Genomic DNA, 24,906 nt, shown 5'->3' with positions numbered 1-24,906 from the left:
AAATATCACCCCAAACATTGTCAAACATAAATAAAATTCCCAAAAGAAATCCTTTAATTAAATGGCAGGTTCAGTTTTCTTAGTGGCAAGAATATGTGACTTGCACAAAGTTTACAAAGCCCAACCACTTAAAAGCAGGAAAACAAATACTTGAGGACATCATTACTTGAGCAGGCAGCATAACAAATGCATTATTCTCATCAAGGATAAAGAATTCCCATAGCGATACGTTAGCTCAAGAACACAAGTCCTGCATTTAACGGGATGATTCATCACAAAGTCAGCCAGTTTGCAGAAAAAGCAAGTCCATCAGGATAGACGATGATGAAGCCCAGGAGAGAGAAAGCAAGAAGTTCAGTAGATAAGTTAGGTGTCCTTCTTCTCTCTTGAAATAATTTCCTATGTTCTATGTTAAGTCTAACCTACAATCTCTGGTTCCAGTGTTATTTTGTGGAACTCTGCATGCCTTCTTCCACACCATTAGTATGGAAATTACCCACAAGGCAACACATTCTTTCAGATGCACACCTACTAGCACCAACTGGAAAAGTTAACCCTTACTTTTTTCTTCCTTTTTTTTTTCTTTTTACAATCACACATACCACTTTGGCAGTAAATTCTACATCAGTTTCCTGCTGGCTTGCAGAAGACAGAGACACTATCAATCAGCAGAAAACATGCTGCTACCTTGGTGCAAGAACTCTATGAACCATACTTCCAGGGACTGAGCACAATCCATGCCACAAAATACAATACACTGACAGTTTTTTGAATCACAAGACTAACTTTTCCCTGGGATTGCAGAGGGACTCGTGAATGCTCTTTGCTTTTGAAAATGAGGCCCATAACTGACTATGTAGGGTGATGAGACCTGTTTAGAATTTTTACCCGACCAAAAAAAAATCTACAAACTTTGTTAAGGATTTAGCAGTCAATGTGAGATGAATGGCAATTTTCACCAACAGAAGCAGTACACAGCTACAGTCACTGAAGAATGCGCCAATGAACAGATGCAATGATCCAGCAAACTATTTTTAGGCTTTCCTAGCACAGGAGGAGAACACACCTAGAGTAAACTTTCAAGTTTTCAAGGAAAGCCGTACTAAAGTTAGGCAAACACGCCCCGGTTATAAAATTACCACCTTGCTACGTTGAGCCCAAAGGGCACCGGGCGTAGTAGCGCTGTGACAGCGAGGTGACATTCAACAAGGCGCACACCGCTCGGCCCCGGCCTCCCCCATTCATTCTCCCTCCCCAGCAGCAAAGCCCGGGCCAGGTGGGGATGCGATGGAGCTGTCCCCGCGGGGGTAACCCCAGGAACAGGCCCGGCTGCTGCCTTCCCCTCCCCGCAGCCCGACAGCGACCGGGGGTGCCCCTCCCGGTCCCCCCACGGCAGCGGGGCTCTCACCAGGTGCATGGCCAGCGGCAGCGTCAGCAGGAAGAGCCACAGATAGAGGTGGCAGCTGTTGGCGAAGGCGCCCAGCTCCGGGTCGTGGTACCAGCCGCCGGTCAGCGCCGCCCACACGCCCTGCACCACCAGCCGCGCCGCCGGCGACACCATGGCCGCCCCCCGCCGCCCCCGCCGCCGCCACCACCGCCAGCGGCGCCCCTCAGCCGCCCCCCGCCGCCGCCGCCGCCATGCCGGGGGCCCGCGGATTCTCCCATGGTGCCCCGCGACGCCGAGCATCCCGCCCGCCCCGCCCCGCGCCCGCCCCCGGGATGCTCCGGGGCGGCTCGGGGGGGGCTCGGGGACAAGCCCGGGGGGGGGCCGGGGACGCGCGGCTCCTCGGTGCGGCCTCGGCACAGCGACAGGCGCCGAGCGGGGACGGGGAGGGTGCGGTCCTGGCGCTGCCTCGCACGCATCTGCAAGGAGCGCGCCGAGCGCGATTAGCCCCCTATAAATAACGGCTTTGGTGCGTGACAACTCACGCGGTGGGTGTTTTTTTTTTTAGAAAAAACCTGCTTCCCGTATGCATCCTGACAAACGAAAACATTTGCGTACACACCTCCGAAAAGCAGAGATGGGTAAAGAAAGGCGGAACTGAAAAGCTTCTTCAAAACTTTCCTCTTTTTTGAGACAGCTGACTCATGTCGGGTGTTATGTGGAAGTCCCAGGTGGCGAGGGCTTCATTGGAGTTGATGCAACATTTGTGTCTTATTAGGGCGATTTGTCCTCAAATCCTGCCACTCTCCTTCATCTAATGTTCACTAACGTTGCCACCAAGCATTTTCTGGTGTATTGGTACTTGCGGGTACGAAGGGCGCTGTCATTTCCAGCCCAGGGCACGTGTCCTGGCCGTGGCGCAGCTGTACGGCACCGCAGCTGCAGTGGAGTGACGAGGATGAAAAACGTGACCGCAGACTCCTCGAGAGAACTGAGCAGCGACCTTCACCTTCAGCAGCCTGCATTCCCTTCTTCTGAACGACGACTCCACTAGGTGGTGCCATGGGAAAGGTTACAGGAGCCTCCTGTTGTCCTCTGTAAAATTATTTCCATTATTAGAACACCTAGGGCCAGCAGTTACATACCGAGATCCTGGAGTGCTCGGTGCTGCAGAAACAAGCATGACCCGAACACAGAATGACCCGAGCGTAGCAATTGCTCGTGCATAATGGTACTTTGGGGAGCAAATTTTGGAATAATAGCTCTAAATAAATATTTAAGCTTTTCGCTGTGCTGCAACCAATACCTCGTCTGACCCAAAACATTCCACAGTTAATTAGTTCCTGCAGATTCCTTCGGATAACAGATAAAGTTCAAGGTGGAATTTGTGTGGCAGAACGCTTGTATTACAACATACTTTATGGCTTTTATAATAAGGCAAATATGCAGATAAGGAGAAGGCTTGCAATTATCTCTCTGAATAGCTGCAAGGCATTCTCTTATATTAAAGGAAATGGGAAAAGACTCGATAGACGCGCTGGTTCTGCATTCTTTCTTTTTGGTTAGCACAGTTCGGTAAGTCACTGTCTAATTTTCGCCTTTTGTGGAGAGCTGCAGACATGGCTTAGGCTGTGGGATAAAAAGGAATTTATTAACTTCGTGTAATTTTAATTTTGCATGACTATTTTGGAACCTCAGTCTTGGGATATCCAGTTGCAAATTTTGTGTTTATGTGCACTACTCGGGGTGCGGGTTTTTGTGTGAAAACGCGAGCAGCATTCATCATGTCTGCTAATTCTACCTGGCGATGTGGTTTGGCACCTTCCCCGGGCCTCTTTTAGCCACCTTGGTTTCCACCTCTGGAAACCATCCCTTGGCGGCAGCTGCATCCAGAACCTCGGGCTCGATGGGACAAAGCGATCGGCTCCTGAGACGAAAACAAATCTTGGTGAACTTTGAAACGCCCTTCCCACAGCGTCGGTGAGAAGACAATACGTCCCCGAGCCCACACACTTCCTTCGAGCTTCCAACAAAACAGCTATTGGTGCTTAGAAAATGATTTTTTCCAGCTGGGACCTGGAAAAACCTGGACCCAGAAACAGCAAGAGTGGAGAAGGTGCTGTTTCCAGGCTTTTCCTAGAGAAGCGGCTGGCCCCCGCGGCGCCGAGGCCCTGTCAGGCCTCACAGGCTGCGCGCTGAACGCGGCTGGAGGAGGAAGCTCGCTGCGTGCGAGCCGCCCGTCCGCCCGCAGCGGAGTTAGGGAAGCGGGGTTTCTTCAGAACCACCTCGGGCTTAATTCTGCCGAAGCCCCGAGCACCGCACACGACGGAGGAGCGGGCAAACACCTGACGGGGGCCCGGCGAGCGGGGCCGGGCTCCCCCTCCCGACCGTTGGGGCCGTTAACCGCCGCCTCAGCCGCGCGCGCGCCCCCAGCCCCCGCAGCCACCGGACCCTCCGCTCCGCACCCCCCCCCCCCACGTGCCTCCCGCCGGCCAATCAGCGGCGGCAGCGCGGGGAGCGCAGCGGCGCCGCTCCTCCCGCCCTCCCCGCTCGGCGCTTGCGCGCTCCCGGGCGGCGGCGGCGGCGGCGGCCGGGCCCCGCCCCTCCCCGTGCTGGCCCCGCCCCTCCCCTCCCTCCCTCCGTCCGCGGCGGCGGCGGCAGGTGGGGATGCGGCCGGGCGGGCGCCCCGCGGGCGGCGGGGGCTGAGCTCGCTGCCATGGCCGCGCCGGGGAGCGGCGGCGGCGAGGAGCCGGTCCCGGTGGCGGCGGCCCCGCTGTGGACGGCGCTGTACGACTACGAGGCGAGCGGCGAGGACGAGCTGAGCCTGCGGCGGGGGGACGTGGTGGAGGTGCTGTCGCAGGACGCGGCCGTGTCCGGCGACGACGGGTGGTGGGCGGGGAAGATCCGGCAGCGCCTCGGCATCTTCCCCGCCAACTACGTGAGCCGCCGGCCGGGCGGCGGCGGAGAAGGAGGGGAGGAGGCGGCGGCGGCGGCGGCGGCGGGGGGCAGCCCGCCCGAGATCGACTTCGAGCACCTGCAGCTGCGGGAGGTGATCGGCGTCGGGGGCTTCGGCAAGGTGTACCGGGCCACCTGGCGGGGCCGCGAGGTGGCCGTGAAGGCGGCGCGCCGGGACCCCGACGAGGACATCACGGCCACGGCGGAGAGCGTGCGGCGGGAGGCCCAGCTCTTCGCCATGCTGAGGCACCCCAACATCATCGCCCTGCACGGGGTGTGCCTGCGGGAGCCCAACCTCTGCCTCGTCATGGAGTTCGCCCGCGGAGGGTCCCTCAACAGGGCCCTCGCCGCCGCTGCCGCTTCCTCCTCTTCTTCCTCGTCCTCCTCTTCCTCCTCGGCGGGGCCCGGGGCTGCCCGCATCCCCCCGCACGTCCTGGTCAACTGGGCGGTGCAGATCGCCCGCGGCATGCTTTACCTGCACGACCAGGCCATCGTCCCCATCCTGCACCGAGACCTCAAGTCCAGCAACGGTGAGTCCCGCTGCGGGATGGCCACGGGCCTCCGGGCATGGCGCTGCAGTCGCTTACCCACCAAGCTGGCCTGGGCGCTGTCCCCCCATCCCACTTCTCCCAGAGAGGTGTCACAGCCTGGTGGGCTCGGCCAGGTGCTGTCCCAAAAGCTGGCCCCAAACCCAGCTGGGTAGGTTGGGGAGAAGAAGGGCTCGCTGGAAAAACACGCGGAGCAAAGTCCTGGCCTCTCAGGCGGGAGCTCGCTCGGAAGGGAAGCGGGATGAAATCTTTGCACAGTCACGGCTGCAGATTCACGAGACTCCTTTGCTCGCTCGCACACGTTCGGTACTTCTGCTTTCACAAGACCTTGGCTTACTATAACTTCCGAAGGCAGGTTTCGCAAAGTTATCGCTTGTGAACATTTACACGTGTTTTTGTTTTACGTTCTGTGTTTCTAGCTTTGATAAAACTCACCTGCATAGGGAGCGTTGACGCAGAAAAGACAGTAGCTTAAAAACAGTAGAAACTTTTGTGTGGTTGCCAGGTTGGCTTTCAGCCTCTGGCATGGACAAGAGCACCTGAAAGAGTGAGGGAGTTACTCGGTTCATGCCTAGTGAATCCTTCATCCAGCTGCTGGAGCTGAGACAGCAGCATCTAAGACAGTTGTGCTTGAGCACTGGTTCGCTGGGATAGAGGTGCTTATGACTTGCAATTACGGTTGTTTCAAAGTAGTGACCAGAAAGTAGAAATCGTAGTCTGTACGGAAATGGCTGAAGCAGTCTCTGCAGCCTTTCCTTTTTGTTCTGGACAGCCCAAATGTGCAGCAGTGTTACTTTTTTTTTTTTTCCAGTTGGATATCCTTAAGTAGTTAAGTCGAAATGAAAAAAGCTTCATTCAAGTTTGAAGCACTTTGTTTAAAAGGCTTTTGCAGTATGCCTTGAAGGTCATCATGCATGGGTTGTTAAGACAAGGCTCAGTCATGGGACTGTTCCCAAGAGTACTTTCACTATTTGTTTGATAAAGAAAGGACCTAGCTCAGCTGTATTTGTGGTTCTGTTTGTAGTGCAAGATGATGAACTCCTGGAACGTTGCATTAGGACCTGGCAGACGTCATGACCAACGCCTTAAATCATATGCAGCTGACAGCAGGCAGTTTGTGTCCTCCTAGTTTGCTGCTCTGTTCAGACTGAGCTGCTTCACCTTTAGTATGTGAGCCTTTCCTTGAACAGAATGGGTTGCTATACGCTACCCTCCTAATTTGGCGGTGGCAAAGTCCATATCTGAAATGAATTCATAACCCTGTGGTTTAGCATAGCGCTTAGAGCTGAGTTGGTGACTGCTATGAACTGATTACCATTATCATCTCTGTGCGTGTAGATAACGGCAGAGCATTTTAAAAATGTGCTTTTAATTACAACCTCAGTATATGCGCTTATTCACTTCTTTCATTATTAACCACTGTTGCGCATGCAATTAACTTTAGCCACTTAGTTTTCTCACCCACTTTTCTTTATCTTGGTGAAGGTTGAAGACAGCCTTGATCATCCAACTAAAAGATAACATTGGAAGTCAGTAGCATGCTAGTGATACTGTATTCATTAAGTTCAACAATTTTAAATGAATTTAAAATGACTGCAAATCCTGACAGTGTATACTGTTACGTTCCTTGTCCATCCAGGATTTTCCTTCATTCTGTTACTGTCGCCTTCTCCAGCCTTACGCGCTGGGAGTAGAAAGCTGCAGGGGTGACATGGATGGCTTCGGCTTAGCAGTGGCTGTAGCCACAGGCAGGGCTCTGCCACAGGATCTGGCTGCTCATTGCTGCTTTCCGTGGACTGCTAGCTGTGGGGTTCAGTGCTCTCCACTAGGCAATACCAGGTAGTATGCCAAACTGTCCGTTTCGTGCTAGCTTGCCGATTTTCACTGAGAAGGGATTTTTCTCCCTTAGACAAGAAATTGGAAGAATGACTTGCCTTAATATGGCATGCTACAGGATGCTCACCAAACTCTTTCCCTAACAAATAAGAACTGTCTTTTCTAGCCCCTTCCATCAGCGTATTTGATCCAGAAAGGATATATGTCTGGACTTGTGGGTGGCAGGCAATAGACGAAGGCAAGCATGTGATTTCTCTCCCATCCATCCCCTGGAGTTGGGGTCTGTAGGACAGCATATGTAGTGCTGTTTCACTGACACCAAACTGACATGAGAGTTTAGAGAAGGTGCCACAAACTGAATAGTAGTAATAAGAACAGTAGATTATTATTATTATTATTACTATTTTTTTAGACATTAGCACCCAACTAGGTTTGTATGCACAGGTTTCTTTAGGCTCCTTTTAGGAGGTGGGAAAAGGCTTTTGTTTCTGCCAAAGCAATACACGAATATGTATGCAAATGTTTTCAATATTTGGAAGAAAAACTAAACGCTTATGAGGGCTGAACAAGGGAGTAAGGGGTAACTCTTGGCTTTTGTTGCTATCAGAGTTTCTTTAATTCTGGAGTCCTTACTTAGTGGTTATTCAGAAGTAGACAAAACAAAGGTGTAAAGAGCACTCAGCTTTTAAGTAGGTCTGATGAAATTAAATATAGTAAGCATAGACATGGCCATTAATGGCGATTTGCAAATTAGCTGTGGGTGCTTTATAAAAACTTGTGCAGGTGACAAAGTAAGAAGTTTCTCTGGAAACGAACATAGTCTATTTTGAGATTATCTTCCTAACAAGCAGTTCTTATGTTCTTAGATATACTTTATAGGTTAAGGAGATGATCTAAAATTAGGATGAAGACTGTGGACTTTACCTACCTAAAATCTGAAGAAAAAAAAATTAAGGAAAATTTGAGATTTTCCAAATCAGCATTGATAGTCAAGTAATTCTGAATAAAGAATAATTTGAATGAAATGCAGGTATTTTAAGCTGTGAAAAATACAAAAAGCTTGAACATTCTTAACTGTATCTCCTAGGTGCAAGTATAGTCTTGATAAAGCATGCCAGTTGATCATGAAGAAGTTGCTTTACTGAAAATAAAAAACATTCATCTGTAAGACTGGACTAATAGTAACCTATGAGGGATTTTTTTTGGAGGGGAGTTGCACTTCTCAACGGGTTTGACTTTTAAAGGAAAACTTTTTGTCTGGGGGAACCGAATTGCCTTCTTCTAGACAAGGACACCCCATTAATCACGAGGCCTCAGTTAACTGGGGTTGTTTAGGGGCTCGCTGCCACCTCTTCTGATGCTTTTCTTGGAGTCTGAATAAAGCTACTAATATGTTCAGGTAGAATGTGCTAGGCTTCACCTTCTGAAGTCTAGTGTAGAGAAAGCAGAGGTTTGTGGTTTGAAGATTGATTTCAGATTGTGCAGTACTTCTGCCTAAAAAAAAATGTGCTTTATCTCTAGTGCGGCAGCTTTGTGTACTTGCAGAAACCATTACAAAAAGTTCAGAATATCTTGCTTATGGCGTGGTTACATCCGTGAGTACAAGGTAAAGCACAAAGTTGATTAGGTGCAGATTCAGTGTACTAGCATAATACTGATAAGTCCTCTGTATTCGTTTGTTATAGATGGATATGCAAGCAGGGTTTGGTTTGCTGTGACTTCCACTAGTTCTTCCAGTGTCCCAGGGTCCACTGTAGTCCTCCCTTCTCTGAGTGTGCTGAGTTTGTATTGCTTTTAGATATCGTCAAGAACAGCTTGATTTGCAAGGATTGTTGAATAAAGCTGTGGACGTGACAGTGCTAATGAAAGCAATACTTGAAATCTGAAGGAATCGAGCATACAACAGAATAGTGAAACTGCAACTGGACAATCCACTTTAATGTAGCATTCTTCAAACTAATCTCATGGAATAAATTTGATGAGTGAAGGTGTACTGGAATTTGAGGAAAAGCAAGGACAAATAACCTCTGGTTCTTTGTTATAAGTTATTTGCAGCGGAATTGCTCGCATCATGCTGCTAAAACTCCCTTAAAAGAAGATGGAGATGTTTTCAAGAATCTGCAACATCTACTTTCCCTCTAACTTCTTTACCCAGCAACGTTATGCTAGCTGTTGGGTGAGGGGATGAAAAGTTTTACATCAAATTTCTATTTGGTATCTTAATCAATTTTATTCTGAAATCACTGGGGTGCATAATTTGTCTCCTGGCTCTGTTTTGAAGAGGGAGGGCTTGTCACAAGTAAAGCTGTAAGGATTGCTTATACATTAGAGTGCTTGAATATGCAGTGTTTTCTGAGGAACAGTTACGAAGAAAAATCAAAATGAAATTATTACAGTTCGTTCTGGTAGTTTTGAGGGAGAAGAGGACTCTTTTCTGCAGATTCGAGCTTCAACCTAACTTTCTGTGTCTGGAAATAAAGTCCCAAGATGTCTTCTAATGGCAGCAAAACTTGGTTTTGTTTTGTCTGAAGCCATGAGCCAATTCCTGCTCACCTGATATATTACATTAAAAAAAAAAAGGTGTTTTTGTTTTTTTCTGTGGGCATGTGCCCTGCATCTCCCTCACCTCCCTGTGATGCCCTCACTCATGGTAGTTTTGCTCTTCTGCTCCTGGGGATGTTTGCAGTGTCCCTGCTGGGCTAGCCATAGCTGTCGCAGAGTACTAGGGGCTTCCTGCTGCCTCCTGTAGCAGCCTGCGTCTGCTGTCATCAGTTTGAAAACACCTCGTGCAGCCTTGCTACCCACTCAGCTGGCAATACTGGCTGGCATCTCTAGGGTCTGGAGAGGAAAGAGCATTTCTCTGGCGGACTTGACGGACCTTCCTCTTCTATAAGATGGCCGACTTCCATGAAACCCAAAGGAACCTGATGGCTCCAAGAACATGGCTGTGCTTTCAGTATTTTATCTGACAGATAAAATAGTGGGGCCAAATGTTACTGGGGCACAGGGGAAGGACCGACGGATCTTTCTTCAGGAAGGCTGGCTTAAAGAAGACCCTTAGCCCACAGGTAATGGACCGCTGTTCCTAGGCTACGTGGTGGATCGTCCTCTGGTTAGGAAGATGCTCCGTACATAGATACTTACGTAGATGTTTCGTGAGCCACTTATTTGTTAGCAGTTTAAAATTCTTCTGCCTTAGTGTTCAGTGCTGTGTTCATATAGGAAGTCATGGTAATTAAATGCTACTGTTCTTAATTACTTAAATTACATAAAGCTTAGAAACTGTTCCAGGTATACCAGCTTCCTAGCCCATCTGCGTGAGTTTAAGTAGCCCTGCCTTGTGCTGCGCTGTGAAGATAATGCTGCTGCATTGCAACAGAAAAACTGGTCATGCATCCTGGATATGTGGAGCAGGAAGGAGCTCTGGTTTTAGCAATCTTGTCTGATTAGTATTCTTAAAAAATACCCTCATGCAAACTGTAGGATTGCCGGATTTCATCAGCTTGGAAAACAGCATCTCTTTTGAAGGTTATGAACTATAAAAGTTAGCATGTCATTGAATTCAAGTATGTTTTTCTCTTCTGTATCGTTATATCACTTGAAAGCATTCTGCTTTGTTTCATAAAACCTTGCTCCCAGTATTCGATGTGCTCTGACTATTGTAGATAGGGATTTTATTTTCTCTATTTTTAGAGACCCTGACGGCCTGCTGGATTCTGTGGGAGCAGCAAACGCTTAGTAGCCTTGAGACACAGTGTATCAAAAGAAATGTTTTCGTTATGCCTGTTATATTTTCACTTGATACATTGACTTGCTGCATGTAAATACCTTCTATCTTTTGTGTTCAGAAAGTGATACTGGAATTCAAGAAAGAACAATTTTAAATAGCTTTTTGCTGTGGCTTTCACCATCTACAGTAGAAATAGCTAGTGCTAAAATGTCATAGAGGTTAACTTCCAACTGAAGGATGTGTTTTGGCATTTAAAAATATACTGTTTCTTATTTGGTGTTAAGATTCTGCACCTTCAATGGGCAGTAGAGTTAATAAAAAATTTTATTTTGATTTCATTCTGAATCTCACATCTCTCATGTCTTTCTCCTCTCCGTCTTCTTTCTGTCTCCTGTTGTAAGACACCAAATGAGCTGTTTTACAGCTGTTTGGAAGTCTTTCTCCTCTTGCTCCCTGTTGGACTCCTCCCTGGGAGGCTTCTGCAAGAGGCGCATTTGGGCCAAGGTTTCTGGAGACCTCTTGTTGCCCAGCATGGGCAGTCGCATCCTAGTCTGCATCTTGCAGACTTTCTGACCGTTTTCTCTGAAATGACTCTTTTGGGGGTGGCATTGTATTTCGAGATGCAGGACTTTGGATAACAGTATTTGTAATAAATACCGGTATATTAAAAAGGACTTGAAGCATTACATGGCTGGATTTTTTTTTTTAAGGCAGGTGCCCTAGGATGTGGTCACATACCTATCTACCTGTCTCTGAAAATGGCACTGAGCAAGCAACTCATTTCCGTAGAAACCAGTAGAAAAACAGGCAGCTAAGTAATAGCTCCCATATGCTGTTAAAATATTCATACAATTTTGTTCATTCCCCTAAACACTGAGAAATTTGCATGCTGACTGTAAAGTTTGTGTGATGAGGTATTGTATTAAATAAACATAACACAAAAATATAACTGAGATTTGGGCATTGATAGTGTTAGCCAGCGTTAGAAAAATGTGAGAGCTAATTGAGTTTTCAGCTCCAGTTGTGGAACTCCCCACCGCTTTTTGGGACTGCAAGCACAGTGCGTGTGTTTGGACCCTCTGACTAAATATTGTAAGTTCATAGTCATGTTCTGCAAACTCAAAAGAATGGAGAAGTAACACATCATTGAACTGTACTTGGATGTTGAATGCTAGTTTGTGGTTTCTTTGACCTTAGAAGATAATGGCTTTTTGTTTGCAGCCTTTTATTTTTCTTATCAGTAAGCATAAACTTTCTTCTAAACATGCTTCAGTGTTTCAAGTTCTGTGGCCTTGTAGAATAAATGTTTGCAAGGAGTATTTGCAGCATGGATGACTTTTGCCCTTGATTTTTTATTTCTGATGATCTGTTTAAATTTGAAACATTGAACCTCAGTTCAGTGGTCTTCAGTAGTAATGCTTATAAAAAGTACAGTGATTTGTTTTTAAGCTTTTTTTCTCTTGTTAGAGGTAAAATTATGGCATTGAAGTCAATACAAATGTATATAAAAATATATTGAAGACCAAAGGACTTATCTGTCTATGGTAGCAGTACCAAACTAATAACTGGTGTCATAAATTTACATGCCTGGTTTGACTATTTAAAACTAATTTCACCATTTTTACCTCGCTTCACCATGTTACCAGAGCTTTACTCTACATCAGCAGCTGCCAGTAAGTGGTTTTATAAATTTTGACCCACTTAGTGCCTCTGAAAGTCATGGGTTTATATATGAAACAAATTTACATATAAGTATATATAAAAAATATTGTATATTGTCAGCACATAAGCATTCTTCCTGCCAGGTTTAACCTTTTTTGTGTGGGGTCATAGCTCCAGTTAAATCAATCCTAGACATGCCAGTGTTGGCTATATAATCATGCTTTGTTCTCTTCATAGCTACTAAAATCTGTGTTTTGGCAGGTGTGCTATTAACTTGGAGCTGATAAGCTGGCCCTCCCTCTGAAAAATGCAGGAGTAACTGCTTCATTTCTGTGGTTTGTTATGGGACAAAGTAACTCCTGGAACTGGGTGTATTTTGGTTCTATATGTTTGGGTTGTTTTCTCTCTTTCTTTTCTACTAGGATTAGATGTCGTTGTTCTTCCTGAAACTAATTGTATTTCTTTTCTCCTAATGTATCATATTAAATGGAAAAGTTATCATTTTTAACTTGTTGCTGAACCTACACTAATTGAGACAAAAGAGAAGGTTTTCCCTTCCATTTTCTCTTCCCAAGAGAAAGAGTGCTGCCAAGCTTGCAAAGTACTTATTTTAAATTACACATTTTGCCTTTGCTATTAAAGAAGATTAGAGTTCTTGGAAACGCACAGTCATGAGAGGCTGTTCCTCAGCTACTGAAGAAGCCGCAAGGATTTAACAAATACTTGATATATTTTTTTCTGTCAAGTTTTGTATTTAGAAAAATAAAGAAGTGGGCTCAAAAATTTTCTTTTTTTTTTCTAATTTGTTTTGAAAGAGGTTGAGCTTAGCAAAAAAAAAAAGTTGTTTTAAAACAACAAGACTTTCAAATGTTCTTTAAAATAAATTGCTTTAATTCTCAGATGAAACTGACAACCGAAGTCCAAGACCTTTATGGAATGTAGCTTATTAAAATCTCTCATAGAAATGGTATTAAAGGGGTTTCATTTGAAGTGATGAGTTTCTCAGGGAACTCAGTGACTACACTTGACAAAGTGTCTATAACCAGAGTTTGTTGGATTCTTGGACTAATTTTTCATAGTGTAGACATCTTCAAAGGAACAGGGAAAAATTCTTTTGTCTTGAGTTTATTCATCTGATTCTTTTCAATAGTAAATTTCATCAAAGGTGATTTTATAATGGAATCCAGCTTTGCTGCTTTTTCCATCTTTACACCTTTGAATAAAACTAGTTGTAAAAGAGTTGGATCTACTAACTGAAATAGATGAGGGGCCATAACTGAAGAGGGGTTTAAGATATGTATTTTAGTGATAGCTAGCTCTTACAGTATTGGTTTTGACATCAGCCTACACGCTTATACTTCAGTTTGGTTAGTGAGTCACCTTTAAAGGTAGAATGTGTTTTGATTTAATTTATTTTTTTTAGCGTGTATGTCTATACATTTATTTAAAACTTTTCTAACCTATCTTTGATTTCAAAGTGGTACTTTTGTGCATAAAATATCCTAGAACAAGCACAACAAATGCAACTTGATATGGATCACAAAAACTAAAGTAACAAGGAAGTACATAATTGACAAGTATATGTGTTACAATCAGGAAAAATATGTCAACTATGTAAATACTTTCATGTATTCAGAGGCTGTGTATTTTCCTGATTAGCTTGAAATATAAAAAATATAGCAAGTTATCTTCTATTTACTGGAAGAAAATAATCTAAATCCAAAAGAAATTTGAATTAAATATTCTTGCTTTTTAAAATTAACTATTGAGCAGGTGATTTGACTAATGATAGTTAAGTTAATTTGTTAGCTTGGTTCTGAAAAAAGGTAACCTCTTGCTCCTGGATGTCATTTCTGAGATTATAAACCTCAGCTGCATTGTCCTTGTGAATTTGGTATGTTGCATTGGTTTACTTTGAAGAAAATGTCCAGGTTGTGAATTTGGAGTAAGTGAGGTATTAGCACGTTCCCTGAAAATTTATTTTGGAGGAAATTGTACCTGATTAATTAAATACTGGCTATGACTCTCCTTTTGCAGTTTGAGTATAATAGCTCTGGTTTGGCTTTTTTTTTTTTTAATAGCAAGGAATTGCTTAAGAAAAATAAATTATTCACTATTTCCTAACAAAGATGATTATCTTTAAGGAATGGATAAGCACCCACTCTACTCTGTAGAGCTTGAAACTAAAAGAATTCTTTCATCAGGAATGACTGATTTACCACCAAACTATTGGTCCTAGTTGCTCTCAGCATTTCTTTCTAATCTCCCTGCATTTTGATCACTGGTTTTATTGCATAGCTGCCTTTTAAAAATTAGTAACAAGCAAAGAAGAAAGACCTTAAATGCTCACTTGAAAACAAAGTAATTGCTGTGTTTCAAATAAGTATGGAATTTCCTAGTAAGTACAGTGTAAATGAGCGCTTTGAGTTTTAAAACTAAGCTTCAGCGTGGACTGATTTCTGTTGAATTGTAAAATTGTGGAGGAATTGCTGTAGTGAGGTAACGCTTAAGTGCAAAATTTAAATAGAATTAATGTTGGTATTTTACTAAACAAAGAACTTGAATGTTTAGTGTACAGTCTGTTTTTGTTTTTTTCTAGTGCAACATCCAAATCCTCAATTTTCAGAATTTAATTTTTTAACTGGTAGTTATTTGAATGTCTAATTATAAATGCTTGTTACCTCTGGTACTTCCTCTTAAGGTATAACAGAAATTTCTGTTCTGCGTTGCAGAACTATCAGAATAGCAGGTAAAGTACAGATGGCAGGCAGGAAAATAACTCGCAGCATCTGCGGTGTGTGCCAATAACTTGTTAAAACTGCTTCTTTCTCTCAAGTTTCCATTTGCCCGAAGTTGCTTTAATAATGGTTATTAAAGAAGTGAGGGGGAAGCAAAAAAAAATGGTGATGCAAGGTATGTTGCAGCTGTTGAAATCGCTCCTCTCTCTTCTTTTCTCCTCCTTTCTTCCAGACACTCAGGCGAGTCTTCGTTGTTCTAACGCTTTGCCTATTTTTTGTGCTAAATGTCCCTCTATGGGTTATGTTTTTCTTATGTGGTTGGTGTGTATTTGTAAATCCTTTCTATCAAGGACATTTTCTGTCAAGTCTTGTCTTGTTTTGGCTTTCCAGTTGGGAACACTTTGTTCGGGACTTCTTAAATATATATTGGCTTGTGTGAGGTAGACTATTTTTTTAAGCTAGATGTTTTTAAATAAATATATTAAGAACAAATTGTTGAGCTGCTTTCAATTCAGTATGAAAATTAAGAAATGATTGACTTCTTAATTAAAGAATGTATGTAGCGAAAGAGCATATAGGATAGTGGAGCACAGTATCCTTATAATCACAGAATCATGGAATGGTTTGGGTTGGAAGGGACCTTGAAGACCTCCCAGTTCCAGCCCCCTGCCATGGCAGGGACACCTCCCACCAGAGCAGGTTGCTCCAAGCCCCATCCAGCCTGGCCTTGAGCACCTCCAGGGATGGGGCATCCACAGCTTCTCTGAGCAGCCTGTGCCAGGGCCTCACCACCCTATAAGGGAAGAATTTCTTCCTAGTATCTAAACTAAATCTACCCTCTTTTAGCTTAAAACCATTACCCCTTGTCCTGTTACTACATGCCCTTGTAAAAAGTCACTCCCCAGTTTTCCTGTAAGCCTGGAAGCTAGGTGCTGGAAGGCCACTATAAGGTCACCCTGGAGCCTTGTCTTCTCCAGGATGAGCAACCCCAACTCCCTCAGCCTGTCTTTGTAGCAGTGGTGCTCCAGCCCTCTGATCATCCTCATGGACCTACTCCAACAGGTCCACGTCCTTCTTATGTTGGGGGGTCTCAGAGCAGAATGTAGTACTCCAGGTGGAGCCTCACAATAAGAGGTAGAGAAATGCCTCCTGCATATGTAATCTTTATGTAAAGGATGAAATTATTTTGCTGATGGTGAGTTCTAAACTTTATCCAGTGAGGTGATCACAATCTGACTGATACTGACTGCAGAGGTGAGGGGCTTAGCTCTTAACAGTTATATTAAGAACTTGCAGGAGAAAAGCAAGTTGTATAAGAAGTAGTGCTGTGTAGACAAATGTATCACCTTTCACCAGTTAATTTGCAGTTGAAACACTCAGTAGAGCTGGACATAGCTTGTACAAACAGTGCTGAAATTTTAATTTCAAACTGCAATTGGAACCAAATAACAGCTAGAAGGAATGGAGATGGGTCTCTTAATATTGACAAGATAGTGTGTTTCATAAGCTGAATATGCAACGTGATTAATAAAGTTTTTTTTCTTTTTTTTTTTTCTGCTTGTTAATTCCCAGGTAAAGATACAAGGTTGCCCTGCTGGTTTTGATGCATGTTGATTTAGTGAATTAACAGGAACCGGATTAATTTACAAACAGATGGAGAGGGAACTGACTGGGGGTATGGGGGGACAACAGTAACAGCATTGTCTACACAATCTTCACTTGCAAGTAGAGGTATATACTATAACCTGTTTATTTTCTGTTTGGTATTCTTGAAGAATGACTTTATCGGTGGTAAATATAGTGGCATGTAGGTACTCAACCTGTAATCATATTAACTTAAATAGCTATAATATTAAATAGCTTATATTTGCAAAAACCATAATGAACTCTTCAGAGAACTGTAGGTAAATTGGCAAGAAAAGGTGGCAAGTAACTACTAATTCAAAAAAGTAAGATTGCTTAACACTGTATTCTTAATAGCAACAAAACAGATGCTGAAGAGAGTGTAGTAGAAACTACAAAGAGGGTAAAAAAGATAGGAGTAATCCAAAGAAGTTGAGCATTTCAGGTTAATTTTTGTAAGTCTAAGCTTCCTATGTGTGTTCAGTCCTTTGACTTGGCTTCTCTAAGAATGCCTTGTTTAGCCCCTTAAACCAATTGAGTAATCCAAAATGGTCTGCTGAAAGTGTTGGAATGCATTATGAAATTAAAATTGATTTGATTGCAGAAAGTCTTTGGATTTCAAGAATCTTGTCAAATTAGAGATTGTATTAAATGGGGACTTTCAGATAGCTAACAAGGTTGGAGAAATATAATGACCTGTATATGTTTAGTAACAAAAAAGAAAACTAAGACTGTAGGAAATAACACTAAAAGAATAGCATTGAAGATCATAGCGCTAGGTGGAAGTTTCCTGGTTATGCTGCCAACTAAAAGGTCTGTCCAGGCTTCCCTCAGGCTTGCTTTAAATACTGTTACTTAAACTACGTGAATTTTAAAAAAATAGAAAGGGGAGAAAGTGAGCTTTTTGTGTCAAGTTATGGTTTCAACAAAATGCTTGTGATTTAAACAAATGGTTTCAATTACTCTTCAGAGTTTCAGCTTAGTACTGGGGTTGTTGTCCTAGGTCTGAGTTTGCGTGCACCCCAGGAATCTGACTTGTCTAAATATGCTCTTTCCCATTATTTCTTAACCACTTAAAGCCAATCTTGTAGCCAGGAAGTATCTGATGGCAGTAATATTTGGTGCTTTCAGAAAAAAAAAGAACTGGGCCCCGTCTCCCCATTTGTGTAACCAGTTGGTTCCTCTCATGTTCTTTGTTCTTTTTTTAACATGTAGCAGAGCCCTGCTCTGAACTTTCATTTCTCTGTTCCGTGGAACACAGCATCTATGTCCTGCCTCACACTTTTTTTTATTTTTCCTCAGAAAGATTTTCAACTCAAGCTCACAAAAAAAGAGAGTAGAGCAGAGAAAGCAACTCTGGTGTAAATGTGGCCAAACCTGGACCGCCGCTTTGTGCATCTCTAACCGTTGCTGCTGCAGTTGGTGTCTTACCTCCTGCACTCAGTAGATCAAAGCTAGCGTTATCGCTGGAGGTGAGCAAGTTTCGAGATAGAGCAGAGAAAAGGGGGGGAGATGCAGAAGAGGGAATTGGCGAAGGGAAACGGAGAGAAGACTGGGTGCATGTGGGTGGAATGTTACTGGGACTTCTGCCTCCTTTTCAAGCCTAAATTCTGTTCCTTTCCTGATGGATGACAGATGTATGGGAACAAGAACGGTTCTGTGGGGGTGCTGCCAGTCCAGGTTTAATTAGAGAAATGCTGAGCTAGCTGGTGCTTTCCAATTCTGCAGGTCCAGTTATAAAGAGTACAGAACAACTTATCTGCGTACTGCTACACCATAAAATATTTGCAGTATGCCATGAGTAGAAAAAGACTCCAGTTGTAACTATGATAATGCAGAAAGCAAACAGGACAGATTTAATGGCGTTGCTATTTTAGCAACCATTAGGTTTGACAGGAAGATTGTTGAATTTTGTGACTTCTTTTTGAGGAACAAGCCAGAAGAGGTTGGTGGGAGAACAGAGGCAATATCTTGGAATCTGGTATGAATCTCTCCCCACCACTGTTGCTCCAGTTATAAAACCAAGTTTAGTCATGAGCTTGCAAGTAAGATGGGCTGGGCAGGGCACCAGGGAGAGTGTGGTATTGATAAGAGCACCGGTGCTTTAGACCTGCATCTTGTTTGTAGATATGGCTGATTTCTGCTCTCAGGCGTGGTTTAGCGTAGTGAGGAGGACAAGCTCTTCTGTCTTATCTAAATAAAAGGTGTTACAGGCTTCTAATTATTCTATTTTCTGCACCTGCCCCAGTTTAGGTTACTGTTGTTGAACATATATATGCAGTTATAGTCATCCACTATTTCACATGAGGTCTTATGCCTTGTACAATTCTAATGATACTTCCCTGTTTCTCCTGAAAAAAAGCCTTTTTTAGTGCCTCTCAGAATTGCATGAGCTACTTCTGCAACTCCGTGCAGCTGCTCTTTTGGTTCTCCTTCTGTTAGCCAGAATAGCCAGACCTCTCTTCTTCCTTCACAACTCTGCTTTATAGCAGAAGAGTTTGGTATTGATCACTTCTACCTTTGCATATTTTCCTAGCATGGTAATGTGGCCTTCCTCAGAGTGGACAGTATTTTCTGACTTTGCTGTCCATTCTTGACTGCACTTTGTATTTTTCCTCAGATTGCTAAGTGGCACATGAGGCAAACTTTCTTCCTAATAAACTCAGTGATGATTTTGTTTCATCCTGGTAACTAACTTGTCTTTTGAGATCTTCCTAAAGGAGGAAGTGGCACTATGGCACTTGTATAGAATTCTTTGATTAGTTTTTACTCTGTCTCTATGATTAAACTTGCTAAAAGGCACTCACATCTGTTCGGGTCTGCTACCTTATCCCTCTCTTAAAAACTATTTAGCAGGAAAAAATGGGATTAGCATGATGTGAGCTGTTTGTAATATAACTCTTCTGTAATTTTGTTCTGTTCTGTATGCCTCAGTGTCCTTAATTATTGTCCTGAACTAGTTTTCTTGAAAGTCTATTCCAAGATGTCATTTAAGTCAAATTAATGTCTGTAGTTGAGCGAATATAGATCTTTACTTTTATTCTGTCATAGATTGCCATCACTTTACAGAGTCATAAAAAGGATTGATAGTAGATGTACATATTTAACATTAACCCTGCTCTGAGTGGGGGTTTGACTTTGAGGTCCATTTCAACCTAAATTATTTCATAATTCTATGACCTACTTCCTTAGTGATCTAGAATGAGTAATGCTTGGATTTCCAGTTTTTCTTTAGTAACGTTAGATAGCTCAAGAGTGTAAGTTCTTCTTATCTGTAGGGTTAAATAGAAATTTGCTAGGGATGTTGTTAGAACTCTTGTGTATCCTTGCTGCACTGTCAAAAACTTCTTTAATTCTTAGGACATCCACTATATCATAGCCACCAATTTTAATACCACTCAGCCATGTAGCATTTGTATTTTTTCATTTTTCTCTCTAACTCCAAGGACTTTTTTGCATTTATCTTCAACCTATTGATTTATATTTCATGGAATTATTAAAAATAGCATGCAGTGACATCTGTTCCCCACGTGCTGTTTCTTATATTCAAGCAGTGCCTTGTGTATGGCACTCAAACCTCAGGTACTGTGAAGTTAATAAATTTGTCTCCTTGATCTCTCTGCAGAAGGGCAAAGTCAGGACAGAAGGTGTGTTAAACTCAGAATTGAGTTGAAAACAGTGTAACCAGGTGGAAAAATATGCGGCCTTAAAATATTTAGTCAAATGTTTATTTCTTGCTGTAGTACATGCGATGTTTGAATAACAATCCAAGATAAAGTTTTGTTAGTTTGACTGACGCAAAGCATTCTTATCACATCTGACTTAGTCTCCTCTTAGGTTTTGAATCATTCGGAAATAGTCGCGGTCTCTGGTTTTGCTTGTATAAGCCTGAACTTTACTCTTTGTGGAAAGCATCAAGTCTGAAAAATGTTAAGCTAGGGAGTGCTAAGCTGGCCGTCACCCAGCTCCGCATCGGAGGTGCACGGGAGCCTGGCAGGGTAACTTGAGGGGTTTGGAAGAGTGATTAAACGGGGGCTGCGTGAGCAGGGTGAGCACAGGGCTGCCCGAGTGACTTTGGACGGATAGACGGGTGGCTGGTGAGGGCTGTGAGGCTGCAGAAGGACGAGGGGCCAAAGGCTGCCATGCAGGAAGCTGCGCGGCTCGGCTGAGCCAGGTATTTGTGCTGCCAGGCCGTGCGCCGTGGGGCCGCTCGCCGGACACCGCAGGAAACGGAAGCGCGGCTTGCTGAGGAACGTGGTCCCTTCCTAGGATGAAACCTGGCCGTCAGCCAGTTATTACCTGTTGCAAGACTGACTGTTTTTGGTTTCGGTCACATTGACTGACAAGGAATGTCAGGAATTCTGCTGAGCATGTTTGAAATGGAAGAGCAAACAATAGGTCTTTCATTCAAGTATAAAAGTTATAAAAACTCGTGCATGAATTTAGCTTGTTCTGGTGGTTCTGGCTTTGAGCTCGTGGTTTGTCCGTACCATTTTGGCCTTCATTTCTTCCACTCAGCGTTAAGAAGCTTGCTGAAAATGGAATGTGGGCTCTGTCTTTTTTAATCTGGATTTGACATTTTTTGAAATGCTAGTAAGAGTGCAATTAATCTGTACCAGTAAAAACAATTGCTTGCAATTGCAAATACAGGCTCATCGGTTTTTCCTCTGTAAAGCAAGGTCATTTTTCATCTGCTTTTTCTTCGTGGGTTCCCTTGAACTGCGCTTTGCAATCCATACACTTGTAAAACACGTGCATTGCTGATTCCTCTTACTTGCAATTCAACTTTTGATCTTTGGCCCAGATCATTTTAGCAGAGAATTAAAGTTGAGTTACTACCGTTGATGGTGACAGGCACTGAATATGAAATTAAAATTGTAGTGTGTTAATAACGATTCCTTTGCACCTGTTGGCTTTCTCTTTGTCAGCTCTAGCACAGTAAACCCATTCTTTTCTTTTAAGGCTCTTTTAAGAAGCTTTATTACAACTTTGCCAATACTCTTGTGTTAAGAACAGGTCAGATGGTGAGTACACAAGCTGTATGAGGGAGCACCAAAAAGAAAGATAATTTGCCAATTCACCTTGAACAGGCATGAAGATATATCTACTGTAACACAATATGGATTTGATCCAAGTCCAGGGACTTGCTGCTGGTTGTGTATTCCCAAGGCAAGCTAACCTCCCTGGTATCATTTCCCAACCTCTAGTGATTTGTGGCCTGGGGATTTCTTGAACCTAAACTCCTGGTTTTTTTAATGTAATTGCTCTTGATGGAGTTTTCTTTTGTGAATTTGTGTAGGTGCCTTTTAAATCTAAGTAAAATAATAGTATTCACACACTATGCCAAAAATTCCAAAGTACACCTACAGTGTTGTGTGAACAACTGCCGCGTGTGTTTGATTCTTATCGGCTAATTTTGTTTGATGTTGTCCACATCTCATGTTGAGAAGCTGTGAACAATTGTTACCTGTAGCTTGCTTCATTCCCTGCCTGTTATCAGAGACTCTTTTCTCAGCTGTTTCTTTCCCCTGCTCGCAAGCACTGGTCTATCAACCGTCCCTTATAACTTAGGGCACGCTGCTCAGAGCACCTCCAGTTGTATCTCTTTGTGTCTCTCGGTTTTATGACACGCTTTTTGAGATGATGAACCAGGACTGAGTGTAGTATTAGGGATGTATTTTTAATGGTGATATACTGTTCCCTATTTTGTTGAGAAGAATTCTTAACATTCATCTTTGTTTTACTACTACAGCTGTTTTTTTACTACTTCAGAATCTTGTTTCAAAGTGAATACCATTTTCATGGCCTGTCATCATCTGTGGGATGGTAGCATTCTGTGCTTTCTTAAACTTAAGTACTTTGCTTTCCATCTCTTTACACTGGGTTTCATGCACTAGCTTAATGTGTACTCACACAATTGCAGAAAGTGCTCATGACACCGTAAGTATTTCTCCCTTTCATTGCTCATAGTAGCTTAGAATTATCAGTAACCTTTTTCATTTTTATATAAAATTTCAGTAATTTCACAACATTTATATTAAACAGTTATTTGCAAACTGCAAGTTGTATGTCAAATTAATAACAAGACTAGATATGTTGGTTTGATTCCAGTTCAACTAATTTACAAACTCCATCTTTTGCAGTTTTGTTGCTAGAGAAGATGGAACATGATGACATTTGCAATAAAACTTTGAAGATTACAGACTTCGGTCTGGCTAGAGAATGGCACAGAACAACCAAAATGAGTGCAGCAGGGACTTATGCGTGGATGGCTCCTGAAGTTATCAAGTCCTCCCTGTTCTCTAAAGGAAGTGATATTTGGAGGTAAGAAGTTTGTCTGTTGAAGACTGTGTTCAGTACAAATATGTTGGTTTTGGATGAATTTTTTTTTTCATTGGTTGTTCTAAGTTACTTTCTCATTATATGGCAAGTATAGCTGTTCTAAGAAAAATATTAATATCTCAGCCTGTACTTCACTTCATTTACCTGTATTTATTTGTGACTTACAAATTTGGAGGAAGGAGAGGGAAAATAAGCAGAAAAACATCTTTTGAAAAGAAAGCAAGGTCTCATTAAGAGAAGCCTTTTAAAATACCTGTTGGTTAAGATACCCAAGTAATTTATCTGGAGTATTAATATAAAATACTCTTGATATACTACCACATGATCAGTTTCATAATGGTATGTTTGCTCTATATCAGATGTCTGAAAAGTCTCATTGTGCATAAAGAAATGGGACCAGCAGTTATTATCTTGCCATGTCTGATAAACAAAACTAACTGACAAACTAGAACTTTGCCAGATGTTAACTGAAATTAATGCTGCTTTCTAGGAATCTAGAATGTGGTTATGCGTAAAAGTAAACAGATCTGAGTTTTTATGTTCATAGGGATTTTACTTCCAGTAACTGGAGTGAGGAGAGAGTGTTTTCACAAAACTGTTTTAACCTACTGTCTAATTTGGAAAGTGAGGAACTGCCTGTGTTAAGTTTTGGAATTTCTCATTGCAGACATTATGGTAGATCATTTATAAATAATGTCTCTCAATACTGATGCTATTTTTGAGTGGCATATAGGAAACGTATCACAGAAAGGTGATTTAGACTTCAGTTTCAATTTAGTTTTGTGAATGGGGAAGAGTTGTGATTGCACAACAGGCTTTAAAAGCTGCGATGCCTCACCCTGAAAAGTCTACATTTCTTTTTAAAATGGTTTCTCTGTGAAGGATCTACTTAGGGAAGGAGGGGAGGACTTTAATCTGTTTTCTTACGCCTTTTATGCATGCTCAGTGTTGTACAGCTCTTAAATAGAGTCCTATTTTGTGTAGATGCGTGATATTCTACAATATGAAGTAATACTTCTGGTATTCTCAGGATTATTCTGTATCTGCGCTACTGTTTTGTGACAACCATTTGTTTTGAACTGATTTTCAGCATGTTGTTTACGTCAGTCTGAGTTGATGACCAGTTGAGAAACATCATTGGCTTCATTCTTTTTTTTCCATTCTTTCTTCCTTTTTTCTCTCTTTTTTTTTCTTTTGTGGGGTGGAGGTTGGGTGTAGGCGTTTCCCTAATCAGCTGTATTCCATGCTTAATTACAGGTCCTGTCCAGTCTTGTTGCTGTGATTTTAGGTATCTGAGGGGGTATGCTTTGGTGCAATTGTTTTATATTCTGCTGCAACATTAGTTTACATTTTTGGAACCTACAGTATTTCTCTTCTTCGCCTTCTCTCCTGCACGCCTCTCTTGTAAAAATGTAAGTATTTAGTTCAATGATGGGCTTCTAACAGGAGAGGTTTTGAAGTATAAAGGCTCTGTTGTACAGTATAGTTTAGTCCTTTTTGGCTTCTAAAGATTTTCTGCTTACTGCACCTTGATCTATTCTGTTGCTTACCTTTACTCTTTCTTCAAAAGAAAACCAAATAATGAATATTGTAAATCTTGTAATGCTTTGGTTATGGGAGCGTTTTTTTTATTTTAAAACACATTTGGGTTATAAAATTAAATCTGCATCTCTCTACGGCAGTAACACAACGTATTTTAGGGAAGTTCTAAAAAGTTGCACATACTGAGTCTCCAGAAAATGTCTCTATGCCTCTTATTAAAAAAAAAAAAAAAAAAGGCAGGGGAGAAGAAGTCACGAGCAGTTGAGACTGCTCACCATGATTGCACTTGCATGTAGGCTCTCAGAATCAGCCAATGCTGGGAATTATTATGTCAGTGTTTTCATGCATAGTCTTCCAGGCAGCATTTTCTCAGGTGTCATCCTAAGTACCAGAATGGGTGCTTTCCAGGCCCTGCATGTGTATCCTTTTGCTTTCCCAAACCAGAATTATAACTACTGTTTTTATTATTTTTGGTGTATAGTTCCAAATTCCCAAAGGATTCCACTCCTTCACTCCCACCCCACCATCATTTATCATGTTTTTCAG

General features: G+C 42.7%; 2 protein-coding genes across 10 annotated transcripts in view; one reads left to right on the top strand and one right to left on the bottom strand.

Annotated features, from left to right (window-relative positions):
- Positions 1-3,914, bottom strand: part of PCNX2 (pecanex 2) — a 162,259-nt gene extending 158,345 nt beyond the window's left edge. For 3 of the 7 annotated variants that reach the window (XR_013949233.1, XM_080587008.1, XM_080587009.1), the window contains exon 1: positions 1,409-1,982. Coding sequence is in view for 2 of the 7 variants with exons in the window: in XM_080587008.1 (XP_080443134.1) it covers positions 1,409-1,687 (279 nt within the window). In the remaining 5 variants the exon portion in view is untranslated. Of the gene's footprint in view, positions 1-1,408; positions 1,983-2,006; positions 3,819-3,866 lie in introns of those variants that run through there. The other 4 variants (XM_080587013.1, XM_080587010.1, XM_080587011.1 and 1 more) reach the window with 4 other exon arrangements.
- Positions 3,915-3,987: 73 nt separating this feature from the next.
- The window catches only part of MAP3K21 (mitogen-activated protein kinase kinase kinase 21), a 43,516-nt gene continuing 22,597 nt past the window's right edge, over positions 3,988-24,906 (top strand). For 2 of the 3 annotated variants that reach the window (XM_080587017.1, XM_080587015.1), the window contains exons 1-2: positions 3,989-4,869; positions 22,620-22,800. In XM_080587017.1, the coding sequence (XP_080443143.1) occupies positions 4,101-4,869; positions 22,620-22,800 (950 nt within the window). In that variant the 5' untranslated portion in view covers positions 3,989-4,100. Of the gene's footprint in view, positions 4,870-22,619; positions 22,801-24,906 lie in introns of all 3 variants that reach the window. The other variant, XM_080587016.1, reaches the window with a different exon arrangement.

The sequence above is a fragment of the Anser brachyrhynchus genome, assembly GCF_964034855.1.
Source record: "Anser brachyrhynchus genome assembly, chromosome: 3".
Lineage (NCBI taxonomy): Eukaryota > Metazoa > Chordata > Aves > Anseriformes > Anatidae > Anser > Anser brachyrhynchus.
This window is presented reverse-complemented; position numbering and strand designations above follow the sequence as displayed.